The following is an 18,522-nucleotide window of genomic DNA, read 5'->3' on the forward strand; positions in this document are numbered from 1 at the left end:
TCAACTTTCAAACAACTCAATAAAAATGTCAATAGAATGTCTATCAAGGATTCTAGCAGATTCAATCATGAATATGTGAGCATCAACAGCCAGCAATATGTGTAGGAAGGAACTGCAGATGCTGGTTTAAACTGAAGTTAAGACACAAAGAGCTAGAGTAACTGAGCGGGAAAGGCAGCATCTCTGGAGAAAAGGAATGGGTGACGTTTCGGGTCGAGACCCTTCCTCAGAAGAATAAAGGAAGAAGGGTCTCGACACAAAACGTCACCCACTCCTTCTCTCCAGAGATGCTGCCTGTCCCGCTGAGTTACTCAAGCATTTTGTGTCTACCTTCTGTCTGAATATGTCATTCACAATAATGCTTTATATAAGTGCTTGAAATGTAATGTTTCATCAAACTCTCCATTCACTGCCATCTTATTTCCAACCAATACATTCCCTCGTTAGTCATCCCTCAAAAAGCTTTATATATTTTCCTAATCCCAAACAACAGAAATCTTTCTCACCCAGGTTTCAAGAAGAGATTGCCCAGCATCCATGTAAATACTGACTGTCTGAACTGGATGAACATCAGAGCAAATGCAATAATCAATTTCAAACCTTCCAGTGACCTGTTAGGAAATTATTTAGAAACAAAAATATGACGCAAGGAGTGTGGCGAATACTAAAGTCACTTGCTTGATGCACACACAAGCAGACTGGTGCACTTCTGGAAGTTTATCCTAAGAGACAAGTACGTCAAAATGGTCAATAAATTGATCAAGTCAATTCTAGCTTAGAGTTGAAGTAGGCGATAATAACAATTTCCATCGTCAGTCCATTGAAATTTCTCCGAAAGGGAAATATTGCATCAAAACAATGGTCAATGGACGTGAACAAGCAGTGGCCATGAGGTCAGCATTGAAAATGTTCATCTGTATCAGGGCTGATGATTTCTTGCAATCTAACTGGGCTGCATCTTGTAGAAAGGAAATCAATGCTTTTAAATAAACGCAATCGCGTTCGTTATCTTTTCGTAGAAGAACTTAACAAGTAAAATAACATTTAACGTAGAAACATAGACAATAGGTGCATCGCCATTCAATATGATCATGGCTGATCATCCTAAATCAGTACCCCGTTCCCGTTTTCTCCCCATTGATTCTGTTAGCCGCAAGAGCTATATATAACTCTTTATGAGTGCGTTTTGTCTGCAGCTTAAAATGTTGCTTCATACCGAACCACCAGAAGTCAGCACACGTACGCGTGGCTTTTATTATACGATAAAGCTTCCTCTTGATAGTCCACAGATTCTGCATATCGCGGTGGTTTAGAAACATACATGGAGTGATATTAATGTCAGCATTTTATAAAACTGCATTTAAAAATTGCTCTTTTGCACATCTAGTCAATAGACAATAGGTGCAGGAGTAGGTCATTCGGCCCTTCGAGCCAGCACCGCCATTCAATGTGATCATAGCTGATCATCCCCAATCAGTACCCCGTTCCTGCCTTCTCCCCATATCCCCTGACTCCGCTATCTTTGAGAGCCCTATCTAGCTCTCTCTTGAAAGCATCCAGAGAACCTGCCTCCACGCCCTCTGAGGCAGAGAATTCCACAGGCTCACCACTCTCTGTGAGGAAAAGTGTTTCCTCGTCTCCGTTCTAAATGGCTTACTCCTTATTCTTAAACTGTGGCCCCTGGTTCTGGACTCCCCCAACATCGGGAATACGTTTCCTGCCTCTAGCGTGTCCAAGCCCTTAACAATCTTATATGTTTCAATGAGATCCCCTCTCATCCTTCTAAACTCCAGAGCGTACAAGCCCAGCTGCTCCATTCTCTCAGCATATGACACTCCCGCCATCCCGGGAATTAACCTTGTAAACCTACGCTGCACTCCCTCAATAGCAAGAATGTTCTTCCTCAAATTAGTCACACTTCCTTAGTTTGATTAGATTGGAGTTCTACATTGCAAGTTAATTACTGCAGCTTTGGACATATCTATTGATTGCTTGCTTTTACGACTAGTACATTCCACCACTGTGTTGAAGTTGCTTTGTTAATGAATTAAGTAGCAACACCAGAATTAAATGCGACTGGTAATTTAAAATTGTCAAAGATTTGTTGATTATTCGTGAAGGTTTTGTGCTTGCAAATAGACATAGACATAGAAAATAGGTGCAGGAGGAGGCCATTCGGCTCTTCGAGCCAGCACCGCCATTCATTGTGATCATGGCTGATGGTCCCCAAATGTAATTGTCTTAGGCTAGTCCATAAGGTACTTACTGATACGTTTCTGAAACTTGTTGAGCAATTCCATATGCCACTGGATCTCTATCAAGGGCAAAGACGGAGATGTCAGGAGCTTGGGAAAGGATTGCCTTTGTATGGCCTCCTGCTCCAAAAGTCATATCTAGAAATACCTGTGGGGGGAAAAAAGACAAAAATGTCAAATAAATTAGAGTAAGAAAACGTTCTGATGGTTAACAAGTGTTTTCATAATTGATGGGATGTTCTTTTACAGCCATGAAATGCTGACATGGGCAGCACGGTGGCGCAGCGGTAGAGTTGCTGCCATGCAGTGCCAGAGAGCCAGGTTTGATTCTGCCTATGGACGCTGTCTGTACGGAGTTTCTATGTTCTCCCCGTGACCTGTGTGCGTTTTCTCCTGGTTCCTTCGGTTTCCTCCCACGCTCCAAAGACGTGCAGGTTTGTAGTTTAATTGGCTTCCGCAAATTATAAATTGTCCCTAGTGTGCAGGATAATGCTAATGTACGGGATGATCCCTGGCTGGCGTGGATTCGGTAGGCCGAAGGGCCTGTTTCTTTGCTGTATCTGTGAAGTCTTAAGTCCAAGGGCCTGTCCCACTTACGCAATTTTTCGGCGACTTGCCGGCACCCGTCATAGTCGCAGCAGGTCGCCGAAAATGTTCAACATGTTGAAAATCCAGCGGCGACCAGAAACAGGTACGATTCTTTGGGCGACTACTCACGACCATACAGGCGTCACGTGTCGACCATGTACGTGACCCAACAGTGAGCACCAATGCCCTATCCTCTCCAGACACAGGCTAGAAATCTCAGTTAACTATCTGGACCACCTGGTTCTGAGCACGCATACATTAGGCTGAAGCTACCTCTCTCTTATTTAGCCTGTATTGATCTTACAATTGTCTTACTGCTATTTCAATAGACCACAGGCATTCATTAGCTACACATGACGGGGTGAAATGCCAAAATGCACAACAACAAAAACTGCGGATGCTATCAATTAGAAACGGCAGCACAAAATACTGGGGAGTGAAATACGGAGAAAACTCACAAATTGTCAGGAGTCTAAAAGTAAAACTAAAAAAAAAAAACTGGTGGAAAAGCAATTAATGCTCCAGTCTGAAGCAGGGTCTCGACCCGAAACGTCACCCATTCAATCTCTACAGAAATGCTGCCTGTCCCGCTGAGTTACTCCAGCATTTTGTGTCTATCTTCGTTTTAAACCAGCATCTGCAGTTCCTTCCTACAAATAACACTGGAAACAGTCCAGAGGTCCAGCAGGATCTATGTAGGAAGAGACAGAGCTAATGACCGAGTAAGTCACCCTCGACCATGGAAGATCATGGATGGAAAATGTCAACTCTACCACCACCCCGTATGCCCTGCTCTTACACCAGAACTGATCGGTCCAGACACAAACAAAAACATGTGTAAACTGACTTTGTTGAATTCAGTGTGAAGCCCCAAGGGCTACAAGCTCTGCCTAGATGAAAGATGAGATGCTGTTTCTTGAGCTTACATTTGACTTCATTGGAACACCAAGAGGCCAAAGAGAATGAGGCAAGACAGAATATGGTGGGGACGAGGTCGTAATGTGACAGGCAACTGGAAGCTCTGCCATCCTTGCATTGTGATTGGAGATGCAGTGCTGAACAAGTCACCTATCTATGTTTAACTTCTCCTGCATAAAAAAGTCCATATTCTCCGCACTAAATGCAGCACAGCAAATTTAATAAAAAAGCTAGAGAATTTGGACCAGGTGGGATTAGTGTAGCTGGGGCATGTTGGCCGGTGTGGGCAAGGTGGGACTAGTCTAGCTGGGGCATGTTGGCCGGTGTGGGCAGGTGGGACTAGTGTAGCTGGGGCATGTTGGCCGGTGTGGGCAGGGTGGGACTAGTGTAGACGGGGCATGTTGGCCGGTGTGGACAGGTGGGACTAGTGTAGCTGGGGCATGTTGGCCGGTGTGGGCAGGTGGGACTAGTGTAGCTGGGGCATGTTGGCCGGTGTGGACAGGTGGGACTAGTGTAGATGGGGCATGTTGGCCAGTGTGGGCAAGTTGGGCCGAGGGTTCCACTTTAGCACTATAATTGCTCCTTCATGTGGAAGGAGGGTTTTGAGTGAAAGGGCAGGTGTGGCAATACCCAAAGTTGCATGAGAGGTGTATGAATGGGAGAAGGGGTACCGATGGAAATGGCAGAGTGATCAAGTACATTGAGGGAATCCTTCGGGATGCTTAAAATGGAGGAGGGAAAGGTATGGTGGCATCTTGTTGCATGACAGAAGTTTTGAAGGAAAATCATTAAATATGGAGGTTGGCGGGATGGAAAATGAAGAAAAAAGGAAAACCTATTATCGTGTAACAGATCGGGTGACCTTTCATCTCTCAGCAGGTAATCTTGTCCAGAACCGAGAAGAAAACGCCATCCTGTTTAAATATTTTAATGAGGAAATGTTTCAATTTATGAATCCAGACTTGACAGAATCATTATTGTTAATTATGTGTAGACTTGGTACTCTTATTGACTTATTAACGCAGATCTGAAGAAGGGTCTTGACCCAAAACGTCACCCATTCCTTCTCTCCAAAGGTGCTGCCTGTCCTGCTGAGTTACTCCAGCATTTTGTGTCTATCTTTGATTTAAACCAGTATCTGCGGCTCTTTCTCACACTTATTGACAGCCTGGCCCCAGATGTTCAGAGAAAGAAACAGGTAGTTAAAACTTCAGCTCTCTCAACATTTCCTTCAACTTACATTAAGTTCTGCACACACACCACACACGCACACACACGACACCCACCACACACACCACACCCACCACACACACCAGACACCACACACACATCCTCACCACACACACACCGCACACCACACACCAACCACACCCACCACCCACACACCACCCACCACACACACCAGACACCACACGCACATCCTCACCACACGCACACTACAAACCAACCACACACACCACACGCACATCACACCCCACGCACACCTCACCCACACACACCCCACCCACACACACCCCACCCACACACACCCCACCCACACACCCCACCCACACACACCCCACCCACACACACCCCACCCACACACACCCCACCCACACACACACACACACACACCACACCACACACATCCCACACACACACTATTACATTTGGTCAATTTTCACATGTGATGGGCACAAAGAGCTGATTGACTCCTTGAATGTAGATTTATTTAAGTCTGTGTTAACTGTAAGATTGGCTGCAGTGGCAAACACGTGGCCAGTGGCACTTCAGCAAATTACTGAGGGAGCAGAGCTGCAGATAGGTGATGTGTTGACAGGGCTGGCTCCTATCTGCCTGTTCATGGGAGATCGGCTTCTCCTACTGCTGTTTTTGACATCTTGCCTCGTACAACCTGACAGCGTTATTGATGCCATAATAGGGACCTGCCCAAAGCAGTCGTAGGGAAACTAACATATAGAGCACTACTTCATCCATTTACTCTGGTGGCACTTGTAAACCAGACAAGCAATATCCTAATGGTCAACCAGCATCCAGTTATGCTGCTGTCTCTTGGTTGTGCAGCCAACTTTAGACTTTAGAGATGCAGTGTGGAAACGGGCCCCTCGACCCACCGAGTCCACGCCAGCCAGCGATCACCCCGTAACATTAACACTATTCTACATATTTGGGACAATTTTACAGAAGCCAATTAACCTACAACCCTGCATGTTTGTCTTTGGAGTGCGAGAGGGAATCGGAGCACCCGGAGAAAACCCACCCGGTCACAGTGAGAACATACAAACTCCATACAGACAGCACCCGTAGTCAGCATCAAACCGGGTCTCTGTAAGGCAGCCACTCTACCACTGCGCCACTATGCTGCCCCTAATGTCTACTAATATGCAATATTAAGATAAGGTAAATGTCCGACCAGTCGTTGCTGTTACTGTGATACCTAATCAAATTGGTTTGGACTAGATAACGGGATGCGTACCTACTGTTGATTACATTCAATAAATCAAAACAGTTCCTTCTATTCCTTTTCATTTTTCTCCCACTTATCTTGAGGAGGAAGAATACTTGGGCCGAATAACAATTTACACTAGACTAAGGAAATTAATGTTTTGTTTAATGATCAGTGAGGATTCCAACGGAAATGGGAGAGCGAACCTGGTGAATTATTGGTAACAAACCGACATTATTTGGAAGAAAGCACCTGTGCAAAATAGACAGGAGACGCAAATATTTAGCGTGGTATATTGCTTGAGCCTAGAAACTGGCCACATTCATTAACAAGTTTACTGGACACTGTTGCGTAATAACTAGGATAGCAACATACCAAATTGAAACCTTGTAGGTATTTCATCCTAATTATTTGAGAGCATATACTGCCTGATCTACGTGATTTCATGCTGACAAGATCTGCTCATTAGAAAGGCTAATGAGAATATTTTTCCTTGAAGACCAACAACATTATTTTTCTGTCAACAAAGGATCATTGTCAGATGTATATTTACATCATTATAATTCATGTAATTCTGCAATCAAGTGGCAATAATTACAAATCTTGCTGCTAATCCATTTAGCAGGATAAATTTGCATTGTGAAAACACAAATACTGCAGCAATCTCCAGCAATCGCAGCTGCGGCACGTTCATTCAATAATTAACACTGCATTCAAATATTGAAGCCACTTGCTTGGATAACGGAAAGTCAGATCAGTCCATTCAGCCCCTCACGTTCGTTTATCCATTAAGTGTAATCCTGGCTGATCTGTGACTCCATTCCTTTGCCTTCCATTTTACATCATATTTTAAACATTTGCTTAACAAAGCTTTATCGCTCTTCAAAATTAAAATGAACTGACCAGATGGGATATGAAGGATGGAGGACTCTTCAGTGAGTAATTTGGACATTGTTTGGAAAAGTATTGAGTGGAGAAGGCAGGAATGCGGTAGTGAGTGTGGATGATCAGCCATGATCACAGTGAATGGCAGTGCTGGCTCGAAGGGTCGCAATGGCCTACTCCTGCACCTATTGTCTGTAGAGCATTTTCCAGAAAATTAAATTATCTTTCCCATAAAATTATTTTTGCACAATTTTACAACTAACTGGGCAAGTACAACAGCTATTTTTTGCTCGGGTAGAAATATGAACAATGGTGGAAAGGAACTGCAGATGCTGGTTTAAACTGAAGATAGACACAAAAAGCTGGAGTAACTCAGTGGGTCAGGCAGCGTCTCTGGAGAAAAGGAAGAGGTGATATTTGGGGTCGAGACGCGTTTTCAGACTGCAACTCTGCTTGAAGTAGGGTCTCGAACTGAAACGCCACCTATTCCTTTTCTCCAGAGATGCTGTCTGACCCACTGGGTTACTCCAGCTTTGTGCCCATCTTAGACATCTGAACATTTGAATTATAAATTATTAATAACACAGAAACAGACAACTCTACCCCACAACTGTTAGCAGTGTCTCGGCTCCACAAAAACTCTTAGCTTCATACAATTCTTTCAATGCGGTTTTTTTTTCTTTTCAATTTCTTTTTTTTCTCCAATTTCTTTTCCCTCCATTTGCTTATCCAGTCACCCCTTGAATACATTTATGAAATAAATATCAAGTACTCCTTGAGACAGCCAGTTCCACATTTTAATCACTCCCTAAGGCCCCATAGCAGAAGCGTCCATGTCATGGGGCTGGAAACTGGAAGTATCCTGAGCTAATTCTGCTACCACCGTCATCTACTGCGACAAGAGATGGCTCCCACTGATTGTCGCTGGAAGCTTGCGGACTTTTCAGGACGGACGATGACAGCGAGGCCAACATTTTAACAAGATAGACACGAGAAGAAGACGAAGACCACTCCTTAAAGGTGCCTTCCTGACACATACTTCTACCAGGTCTCCCCTGAATCACCAACAATCCAGAGAAAACAATCCCAAGTTTGTGGAACTTCAACAGGCCACGACACCTCTGTTGAGATCTGATCTCATGATCCAAAACGACGATTATCCCATTACCTCCACAGCTGTTGCTTGACCCACTAAGTTCTTCCATGAATTTCATTTTTGCACCTTACTGAAGTGAGTAGCCTACCAGCAACAACGCTTTGCCAGCACTTTGCAAAGCACTAGAAGCAGCAGTCTGGGATATCACAATCTAAGTGTTGATTGTAGGGACAAAGGATTCAGTGCCCCTGCCCATTTGTAAAGAGGGCATCGCATTGACACTTATCAGGAGAGGTTAGGCAGGCTAGAACTTTATTCCATGGAGCGCAGGAGACGAAAGGGCCTGTCCCACTTGGTGATTTTTTCAGCGACTGCTGGCATCATCGACTGACGTATCAGGTCACCGCAACATTTGCAGCGTGATGTGGCGTGACGCGGTGCGATGCGGCCGTGACACGGAATAACGACGTATTGAGGCGCGGTGCTTTTTCAAGTGTCGCAACATTTTTTTTGTTGCCGCTGGATTTTGAAATGTTCAAAATCTTTTGGCAACACTGATATGACGCCGGCAGTCGCCAAAAAAAATCGGCATGTGGGACAGGCCCTTAAGGGGTGATCTTATAGTGTAAAAAATCATGAGGGGAATAGATTGGGTAAAATATGCACAGAGTCTTTTACCCAGAATCGTGAACCAGGACTCAGGTTTTTGAGAGGGAAAAGATTTAATAGGAACCCGAGATGCAACTTCTTTACTCAGACAGAGGGTGATGGGTGTATGGGACGAGCTGCCAGAGGAGGTAGTTGAGGCAGGTGCAATAACAATATTTAAAAGGCATTTGGACAGGTGCATGGAAAGGAAAGGTTTAGAGGGGGATGTGCCAAATTTCAGCAAATGGGGCTAGCTTAGGTAGGCATCTTGGTCGGTATGATCGAGTTGGGCTGAAGGGTCTGTTTCCATGTTGTATGACTTAGAGTGATGATATACTGCACAATTAGTTCTTCTGATTGAACTGAGCCAATTTCAACACAATGGTTAATCGATATGTTTAATTTGTATGAAATTGTGTTTTAATGACTCATTATGCTATGCTTCATCAAGAGTTAATTAGAACTGCCTTTGGAGAGGTTTTGTGGTGTACATGTTAAAGAGGGAGATGTTGCCATTATGCTGCTGAATCATACTGGAGTAGGGTGAGTCAAGCTATCTCCCTTACATGATGCTCATGTCACTGACGGAAGTTCACTGATCAAAGGACACTGATAATGACCAGCCACATTTTTAAAACTCTACTTATGTTTTTCAGTTGGCAAGTGGATCACTAAGATAGTGAATTTTGGTCTCCTAATTTGAGGAAGGACATTCTTGCTATTGAGGGAGTTCAGCGTAGGTTCGCCAGGTTAATTCCCGGGATGGCAGGACTGACATATGATGAAAGAAAGGGTCAACTGGACTTGAATTCACTGGAATTTAGAAAGATGAGTGGGGATCTTATAGAAATAAATACAATTCTTAAGAGATTGGACAGCCTAGATACAGGAAAAATGTTCCTCGTGTTGGAGGGGGGGGTCCAGAACCAGGGGCCACAGTTTAAGTATAAGGGGTAGGCCACTTTGGACTGAGATGAGGAAAATCTTTTTAACCCAGAATAGTTGTGAATCTGTGAAATTCTCTGCCACAGAAGGCAGTGGAGGCCAATTCATTGGATGTTTTCAAGGGAGAGCTCGATTTGTCTCTCAGGGCTAACGGAATCAAGAGATATGGGGAGAATGCAGGAACGGGGTACTGATTTCAGATGATCAGCCATGATCATATTGAGTGGCAGTGCTGGCTCGAAGGGCTGAATGGCCTACTCCTGCACCTATTTTCGATGTTTCTATGAATTGTTCCGAGGTACCCTTGGAATGAAGTTCATGACCAAACCATTTTGATCTTGTATTCACGGGTGAACTGTTCCCTGCTGTTGTTAGATTTCTTGAAGAAGCAGAAATTTAAACGAGAAGTATCACAATTTACATTATCAGCGCTCTGTAACTGTGAAGCCCTCTGGTGGACAAGTTCTACCCAGTAGGTCTGGACATATGCCAAGTAATCATATTTATATCCATGCAGATACATTCATTGACTGATCACATCTTCAGTTTAAACCAGCACCTGTAGTTCCTTCCTGCACAAGACATTTAGAATGACGGTAGATGCAAAAAGCTGGAGTAACTCAGGGAGACAGGATGCATCTCTGGAGAGAAGGAATGTGTGACGTTTCGGGTCGAGACCTTTCTTCAGACCGAGTCAGGGGAAAGAGAGAGAGATAGATAAGGAAGTATAAGGTGTGAAAACAGGACAAAGGGGATAGAGATCAAGGAAAATGTAGAATATATCATTGTTAGCTAGGAGAAGGTAACAACAAAGCAAACAGATAAAATATATTCGGAGACATTCAGATTGGTCGGAAACTTGGAAGGGGAGGGATGGAGAGAGGGGGAAAGCTAGGGTTATTTGAAGTTAGAGAAGTCAATATTCAAAGATGTCCAAGTCTAATGATCCAAAATGTATTTATTCCATATTTCAGAGAAAGGTGGTAGTACATATATATTTGGAGATAGTTGGGGTGTAAGCTGACCAAGCGAAATACGAGGTGCTGTTCCTCTTTACATCATTTAGAATGATGGGCGGGTGGGGGATGGGACAATGTCACATATGGTGGGTTTCCAGCTTCCTGAAGAATTTGGATAATTTATGAATGATATTCAGTGTGCAGCATTTTGGAAATAGTAGATCTTAATACATTTGTATTTCAGTCCACTGGAACATGAGCACAAGAAAGCCATGAAACCCACTGCTTTATGTGCCAATGGCAATTCAAAGCTATGGATTTCTTCAGCCAATGTGACCAGCTGATCAGGAACCTCTTATTCATTTTCAACTTTCATTTTAAGCAAATCACCTTCAAGTATTTTATCCCTCTCTCTTTCCTGCGTGGTCGATGATGGTCTGTTTAAGAAAGAACTGCAGATGCTGGAAAAATCAAAAGTAGACACAAATGCTGGAGAAACTCAGCAGGTGAGGCAGCATCTATGGAGCGAAGGAATAGGTGAAGTTTCGGGTCGAGATCCTTCTTCAGACTGAAGCAGGGTCTCGACCCGAAACATCACTGAAATCCTCTGACCTGGAGCTACAATGGACTATATTTTGTAAAAGATCATGCCCACAAAACCATTGTCTGTAAAATTATTTTAAAAGAACACTTTCTTCTTTATAAAGCCTTTTATTACATACTTAAAACATGGTACATCTGCCAATTTCAGTTTTAAAATAATTTAATCAGTAAATTTGTCTCAATTTCAATTGATTGCTGTTTTTGCTTGCTAATTATGGAACGTTTTAAATCCAATATACCTACAGTATATAGAATTAACCCTCGTTTGATGCATACGATGCAATTGGTGAGAGAAAAAAAAAACCCCATATGTACTCTTCTCGAGACGATCCTTGTGATCGGTAACTTCACAGGGAACAAAATGGATGATGGGGTGGAGAAAGTGTATGTAATGACTGTAGTTGTTAAAAAAAACATCCGCAGCATGTCAATCGGACTAACTAAATTGAGAGCTCTGGTTTAATTAAACAGTCTCCAATTAGCTCGTCCAGCACTTCTCAAACCAGTGTTGGCGATGACTCACTCCTCTGACTCATCCAGTCAAACTTTTTACCGGAAGGTAAAAAAAAAAATGTTAAGACTGCTGTAAGTTTGTTATAAGAAAAAGTGACCCTGAACACAATGGAGTATAATGGCTCATCAGGAGAATCTTGAAATATCACACTGAAGTGATGGCTGGCAATCAGTTTTCCCTTTCTTCAAACTTTGTAAAATTGCCACATTAAATATCACTTTGCATAGCGGTTGTTGTACTAATGAATCACAAAATCAGTTTATGGGGTTTTAATGAGAATGGAATGTTTTGAAAATGAATTTGCAATGAAACACCTGGTGTTTTAGGTGGTTACGGTATGACTGTGCCACATTTAGGCAAACATGCTTTGGAGAGAACTGTGGGGAGAAGTTGTCATAGAACTTATCTTATAGAGGTGTATAAAATCTTGAGAGGAATAGATCAGGTAGATGCCCAGAGTCTCTTGCCCAGAGTTGGGGAATTAAAAACCAGAGGACATAGGTTCAAGGTGAAAGGGAAAAGATTTATTAGGGATCTGAGGGGTAACTTTTTAAAACAAAGGGTGGTGGGTGTATGGAACAAGCTGCCCGAGGAGGTAGTTGAGGCTGCCTGGGACTATCCCATCGTTTAAGAAACAGTTAGACAGGTGCCGGGATGTTTGGAGGGATATGGACCAAACGTGGGCAGGTGAGACTAGTGCAACTAGGACATGTTGGCCGGTGTGGGCAAGTTGGACTGAAGGGCCTGTTTCCACAATGCATCACTCTCGGACTCTGAGGAGATAGCAAGGGCAGAGACCCCTCCAACAATTAATTATCAACGTTAAGGATATCCATGGATGCCCTTTCTGTACATATGCTGTATTCAGTGACGTGTTCTTGACAAGTCAAGAACTATATTCACGAGTGCAAATGCTTTATTAATAAACTGGCATAAACTAATCTTTAGTGACATTTTTCACAAACTATATACATTACAAATTGCCAAAATACATAATTTGAATTGCTAAATAGTTCTATGAGAAACTGCAGTGCCAGTTTACTTGCTGCCAAATTAGTCAGAAATCATTTGTTAAAAATTGGAAGTGCATTCACGTGCATTTGAGTTTAATGACTTTTACTAATTAAAGCAAACAAAATATTGACCTGAGGGAATATTAACTTTAAAATAGTTATAGATGCAAAAAAAACACACAGAATTTTCACAAAGAAAAAAACTAGGAGAAATGAAAAATAGTAGTTCCACACATTTTGTGGAATCACACCCTTCATTTAAAATATCAATTATTATTCCAATCCATTTGGTTACGATACAATACGATAAAACTTTATTTATTCCAGGAGGGAAATTGATCTGCCAACAATTCATAAAACACAAAATTCATGAAACATGAAATTAAAGTGATGAGTGGAAAGGATTGGGGTGTGCAAAGATTGGGGTGAGGGGGGGGGGGGGGGGGGGGGTGGAGGAGTCAGTCTCAGTCTAGCCCACGACAGAAGGGGGAGGAGTTGTACATTTCGATAGCCACAGGGAAGAAGGATCTCCTGTGACGTTCTGTGCTGCATCTTGGTGGGACAATTCTGTTGCTGAAGGTGCTCCTCAGGTTGACCAGTGTGTCATGGAGGGGGTGAGCTATATTGTCCAGGATGCTCCACAGTTTGAGGAGCATCCTCAATGCATTACCTTAATGCATCAAGAGCTACTCCTTGCTATTTGCAATGTCAGACAATTTGGCTCAAAGACTCTACATGAAGGATACACCAATCAAACAAATTTGACCAAATTTACACATTTTCATGCAACTGAGTTCACATTAGATGACATACTATATATAATACAACGTAAAATAACATGCCAGCAGCCAACAAACATTCTTTGGTTAACTCATTTGACCAGGATGTCAACTGCTAAAGTCCAATAGCAAAACACAACAGCCACAAAAAAAAAACACTTCTCCAATTAACCCCAGTTCAACAATAATTTAAATTGAATTTTCCAGTTTTAAGTATTATCCCGCCTTCCCCCCCCCCCCCCCCCCCTTGAGTGGAGTGTGGAGAGAGAGAGGGAAAGCAAGGGTTACTTAGAGAAGTCAATATTCAAAGACGTCCAAGTTTAAAGATCCAAAATGTATTTATTGCATATTTCAGAGAAAGGAGTTAGTACGTATATATTTGAAGATAGTTAACAAACCTTGCGTGTTCACTAAATACCGATACTAAACCCATGTAAAAATTCTTCTTTGTAATATATTGTTAACATGGAAATCACAAACTTGAAACCTCATTCACAGTTTAGGAGTGAAAGCGGTCACAAATATCTGACTTATGGGCAATAGATAATTGCCTGTAGACACCTACGTCAGGATACTGTAATGCAACCCAATTTTAAAGTCATACAGCTCCATTTTGGAGTTATAAATTATTATTTGCATTCATATTACCTGTAAATATTATCAGACGTTTCACATTTTTTTACTATTGTTCTGCTACGACATAAGATCCAGGAGCTGACTATTGTCCCTCAATAAGATCATGGTTGAACAAACCTCAACTTCACTTTTACCACCTCTTCCTCACAACCCATATTTATCAAAAACCCATCTATCTCAGCCTTAAAAAAAAAAATCAATGATCCATACTCCTGTTTCAATATTTATGCTTGACTCTGTATTTAATAAACTCCAACAAAGTCCATTTCTAATCAAAAGTCATCAACATTATCTGACCCGCTGAGTGAATTTAAGAAGATCCTTACATTATTAGAAACCCTGTGAGAAAATAATTCTAAAACAAAATCCAAATTCTGATTAAACAACAATGTTTGGAATTTGAAAGCTTACGTTGATTCGTCATTTACTGAATACATGCTGAGCACAAGCCAGACTGGCCAATTGGCCCACTTGTGCGGAAACAAACAACTGCAGATGCAGGTTTACAAAAAAAAAAAGACAAAGTGTTGGAGGAATTCAACGGGTCAGACAGCCTCTCTGGAGAACATGGATAGGAGGCGCTTCAGGTCTGGACCCTACTTTCAGACTGCTGTAATGTAGCTGGGAAGCAGTTTTAGCAGTGTCAGCAGTGAAAGGGGAACTTCTGTTAGCGGGAACATCGTGTTTGATGATAAAACTTTATATAGCAGCTCGACACAACAGAATCTGAACTCACCTGCCCTGGTTTCGGTGATAGGTGCTGAACAATCTCTTTAACCATCACGGGTTTGTGCAAGTAAAGCTCATGGTGTGAAGCTGTGCTGGTCGGGCAGGTGGTTGCTGTTAGAGTAGTGCCGGGGTGTCGGGCACCGAGCGCTGCAGACAGGGCAATGTTCCTGGCGAGGGGCAGCTGATGGCAGCGCATGTTGAAGAGGCCGACCGGGCAACAACGCTGCTCACATTTAACTGCGAATGGTCCGCGTCCGACTACAGAAGAGGCTTTCAAGCAGTGCTTTACCAACCCCCAATGCATGTTGGAGCTGATTGAAGCAAATATTTAAACAATGCTAGTTTCCACGCTGTAACTTTCAATCGCCCAGATTGCTCCCTATTCAGGGAAGTGGTGCATGGAAGTCTCAGGGGAGAGGTTTGATTAGTTTGGTTGAGTTTAGTGACACGGCGTGGAAACAGGCCCTTCGGCCCACAGAATCTGTGCTGACCAAAGACACAGTACTCCTGTTATCCCACTTTCTCACCCACTCCCTACACATTGGGGGCAATTTAACAGAGGGCCCATTAACCTACACACCTGCAGGTCTTTGGGGGTGTGGAAGGAAACCCGAGCACCCGGAGAAAACCCGCGCAGGTCACGGGGAGAACGTGCAAACTCCACACAGACAGCACGCGTGGTTGGGATGGAACCCGGGTCTCCGGTGCTGGGTTGGAACTGTGATTGGGGGTGTGAGGGGGGAGGGAGTGGCTGGGGTTAGGGTTGGGTGTGAGGGTGTAACCGCGGCCTAGTTGGGGTTAGGGCTGTAGCTGGGTGTGAGGGGGTGGGTTAATACAGCCTGGGCCTGGGGCTGGGTGTGAGGGGGTGGGTTAATACAGCCTGGGGTTAGGGTTGGGGCTGGGGCGAGGGGAGGTTAGGCTGGGGTTAGGGCTGTAGCTGGGTGTGAGGGGGTGGGTTAATACAGCCTGGGGTTAGGGTTGGGTGTGGGGGTGTAACCGCGGCCTGGTTGGGGTTAGGGCTGGAGCTGGGTGTGAGGGGATGGGTTAGCGCCGGGGGGGGGAGAGGCCCGGGGCCTGAGTCCGTCATCAGCCGCGCTCCGCCCGTAACTAGGGCCGGTCCGCCGCCCAAAGCCCGCGTACCAGACACCGCGGCCGGGTGCTCTTCCCCCACCACACACACACACACACACAGTGCTGGGGAAACGCAGCGCTACAGTAAACACACACACACACAGTGCTGGGTGCAGACAGACAGACAGACACTGCTGGGTGAAGACACACACACATACACACAGTGCTGGGTGAAGACACACACACACACTGCTGGGTGAAGACACACACACACATACACACAGTGCTGGGTGAAGACACACACACATACACACAGTGCTGGGTGAAGACACACACACACACTGCTGGGTGAAGACACACACACACATACACACAGTGCTGGGTGAAGACACATACACACACACACTGCTGGGTGAAGACACACACACACATACACACAGTGCTGGGTGAAGACACACACATACACACAGTGCTGGGTGAAGACACACACACACACACTGCTGGGTGAAGACACACACACACACACTGCTGGGTGAAGACACACACACACACTGCTGGGTGAAGACACACACACACACTGCTGGGTGAAGACACACACACACAGTGCTGGGTGAAGACACACACACACACTGCTGGGTGAAGACACACACACACATACACACAGTGCTGGGTGAAGACACACACACACACACTGCTGGGTGAAGACACACACACACATACACACAGTGCTGGGTGAAGACACACACATACACACAGTGCTGGGTGAAGACACACACACACACAGTGCTGGGTGAAGACACACACACACAGCTGGGGATAGACAGACACACACACACAGCTGGGGATAGACAGACACACACACACACACACACGGGGCCGCGCTCTCCCCCACAGTAAACAAGCAGTGCTGGAGAGAGACACGCACAGTGTTGGGGCAGCACTTCCCCTCACAATGATCACACACACTACACACTCAGTGCTGGGGAAACTCACATACACTGTACTGGGGCAGCTCTTTCCCTCACAGACACAGCGCTTCCCCATGATAAACATAAGCACAGAGCTGGGGTAAGTAACATATATCATGCCTAAAAAGTTGCTAATTTGTGTTCACTTGGGACATCACTTTTGAGTTGCCCACGCTGTTAACAAAATTTAGTTTCATAGTTTAGTGAAAGTAAAATGTATGTATTTGTTCTGGGCAAAGTTGTCGTTCACTTTCTAATACTTATAGAAATGACCCACCTGACTGTCCCCTGAACCCAGCAGCTCTGCTCCTCCCCTTTTCCTTCCTTCTCCCCACCCCCCACCAGTCTGAAGAAGGGTTTCGGCCCGAAACATCGCCTATTTCCTTCGCTCCATAGATGCTGCTGCACCCGCTGAGTTTCCCCAGCAATTTTGTGTACCTTCGATATTCCAGCATCTGCAGTTCCTTTTTGAACAGCTCTGTAGGCAGGCTATGTGTAGAAAGGAGAGGCTCCAGCACTCTGTACCAAGCCACTGCACATGGAGGTCCAGCATTTTGTGCGCACCTGCTGTGTAAACTAGTATCTGCAGCTCTTTTCTACACCCTGGTACCCGGCCTCTGCACAGGGAGATGGACACAAAATGCTTGGGTAACTCAGCGGGACAGGCAGCATTGCTGGAGAGAAGGAAGCTGTACCTGTGCCCCTGCCCGGACCCGGCCTGTACATCTGCTTAAATACCTGTGCCCCAGCCTGTACCCCTGTGGCTCCTGCTTGAACCTGTGCCCCCCTGCTTGAACCTGTGCCCCCCAGCTTATACCTGTGCCCCCCAGCTTATACCTGTCCCCCCTGCTTATACATGTGCCCCCCTGCTTGAACCTGTGCCCCCCCTGCTTGAACCTGCTTATACATAGAAACATAGAAAATAGGTGCAGGAGTAGGCCATTCGGCCCTTCGAGCCTGCACCGCCGTTCAATATCATAACTGATCATCCAACTCAGTATCCTGTACCTGCCTTCTCTCAATACCCTCTGATCCCTTTAGCCACAAGGGCCACATCTAACTCCCTCTTAAATATAGCCAATGAACTGGCCTCAACTACCTTCTGCAGGAGAGAATTCCACAGAGTCACCACTCTCTGTGTGAAAAAAGTTTTCCTCATCTCGGTCCTAAAAGATTTCCCCCTTATCCTTAAACTGTGACCCCTTGTCCTGGACTTCCCCAACATCGGGAACAATCTTCCTGCATCTAGCCTGTCCAACCCCTTAAGAATTTTGTACGTTTCTATAAGATCCCCCCTCAATCTTCCCCTCTGTGCCCCCTGCTTATACCTGTGCCCCAGCTTGTGCCCCCCTGCATATACCTGTGCTGCCCTGCTTATACCTGTGCCCCCCTGCATATACCTGTGCCCCCCTGCTTATACCTGTGCCCCCCTGCTTATACCTGTGCCCCAGCTTGTGCCCCCCTGCTTA

General features: G+C 44.7%; 1 protein-coding gene across 1 annotated transcript in view; it reads right to left on the minus strand.

Annotated features, from left to right (window-relative positions):
- mettl15 (methyltransferase like 15) overlaps nt 1–15,614 on the minus strand; it is a 48,877-nt gene extending 33,263 nt beyond the window's left edge. The window contains exons 1-2 of the mRNA XM_033038623.1: nt 15,022–15,614; nt 2,267–2,403 (exon numbers count right to left, since the gene is read on the minus strand). Of these exons, the coding sequence (XP_032894514.1) occupies nt 2,267–2,403; nt 15,022–15,318 (434 nt within the window). The 5' untranslated portion in view covers nt 15,319–15,614. The remainder of the gene's footprint in view (nt 1–2,266; nt 2,404–15,021) is intronic.
- Between the last annotated feature and the right edge of the window lie 2,908 nt (nt 15,615–18,522).

Source organism: Amblyraja radiata, chromosome 20 (assembly GCF_010909765.2).
Source record: "Amblyraja radiata isolate CabotCenter1 chromosome 20, sAmbRad1.1.pri, whole genome shotgun sequence".
Classification (NCBI taxonomy): domain Eukaryota; kingdom Metazoa; phylum Chordata; class Chondrichthyes; order Rajiformes; family Rajidae; genus Amblyraja; species Amblyraja radiata.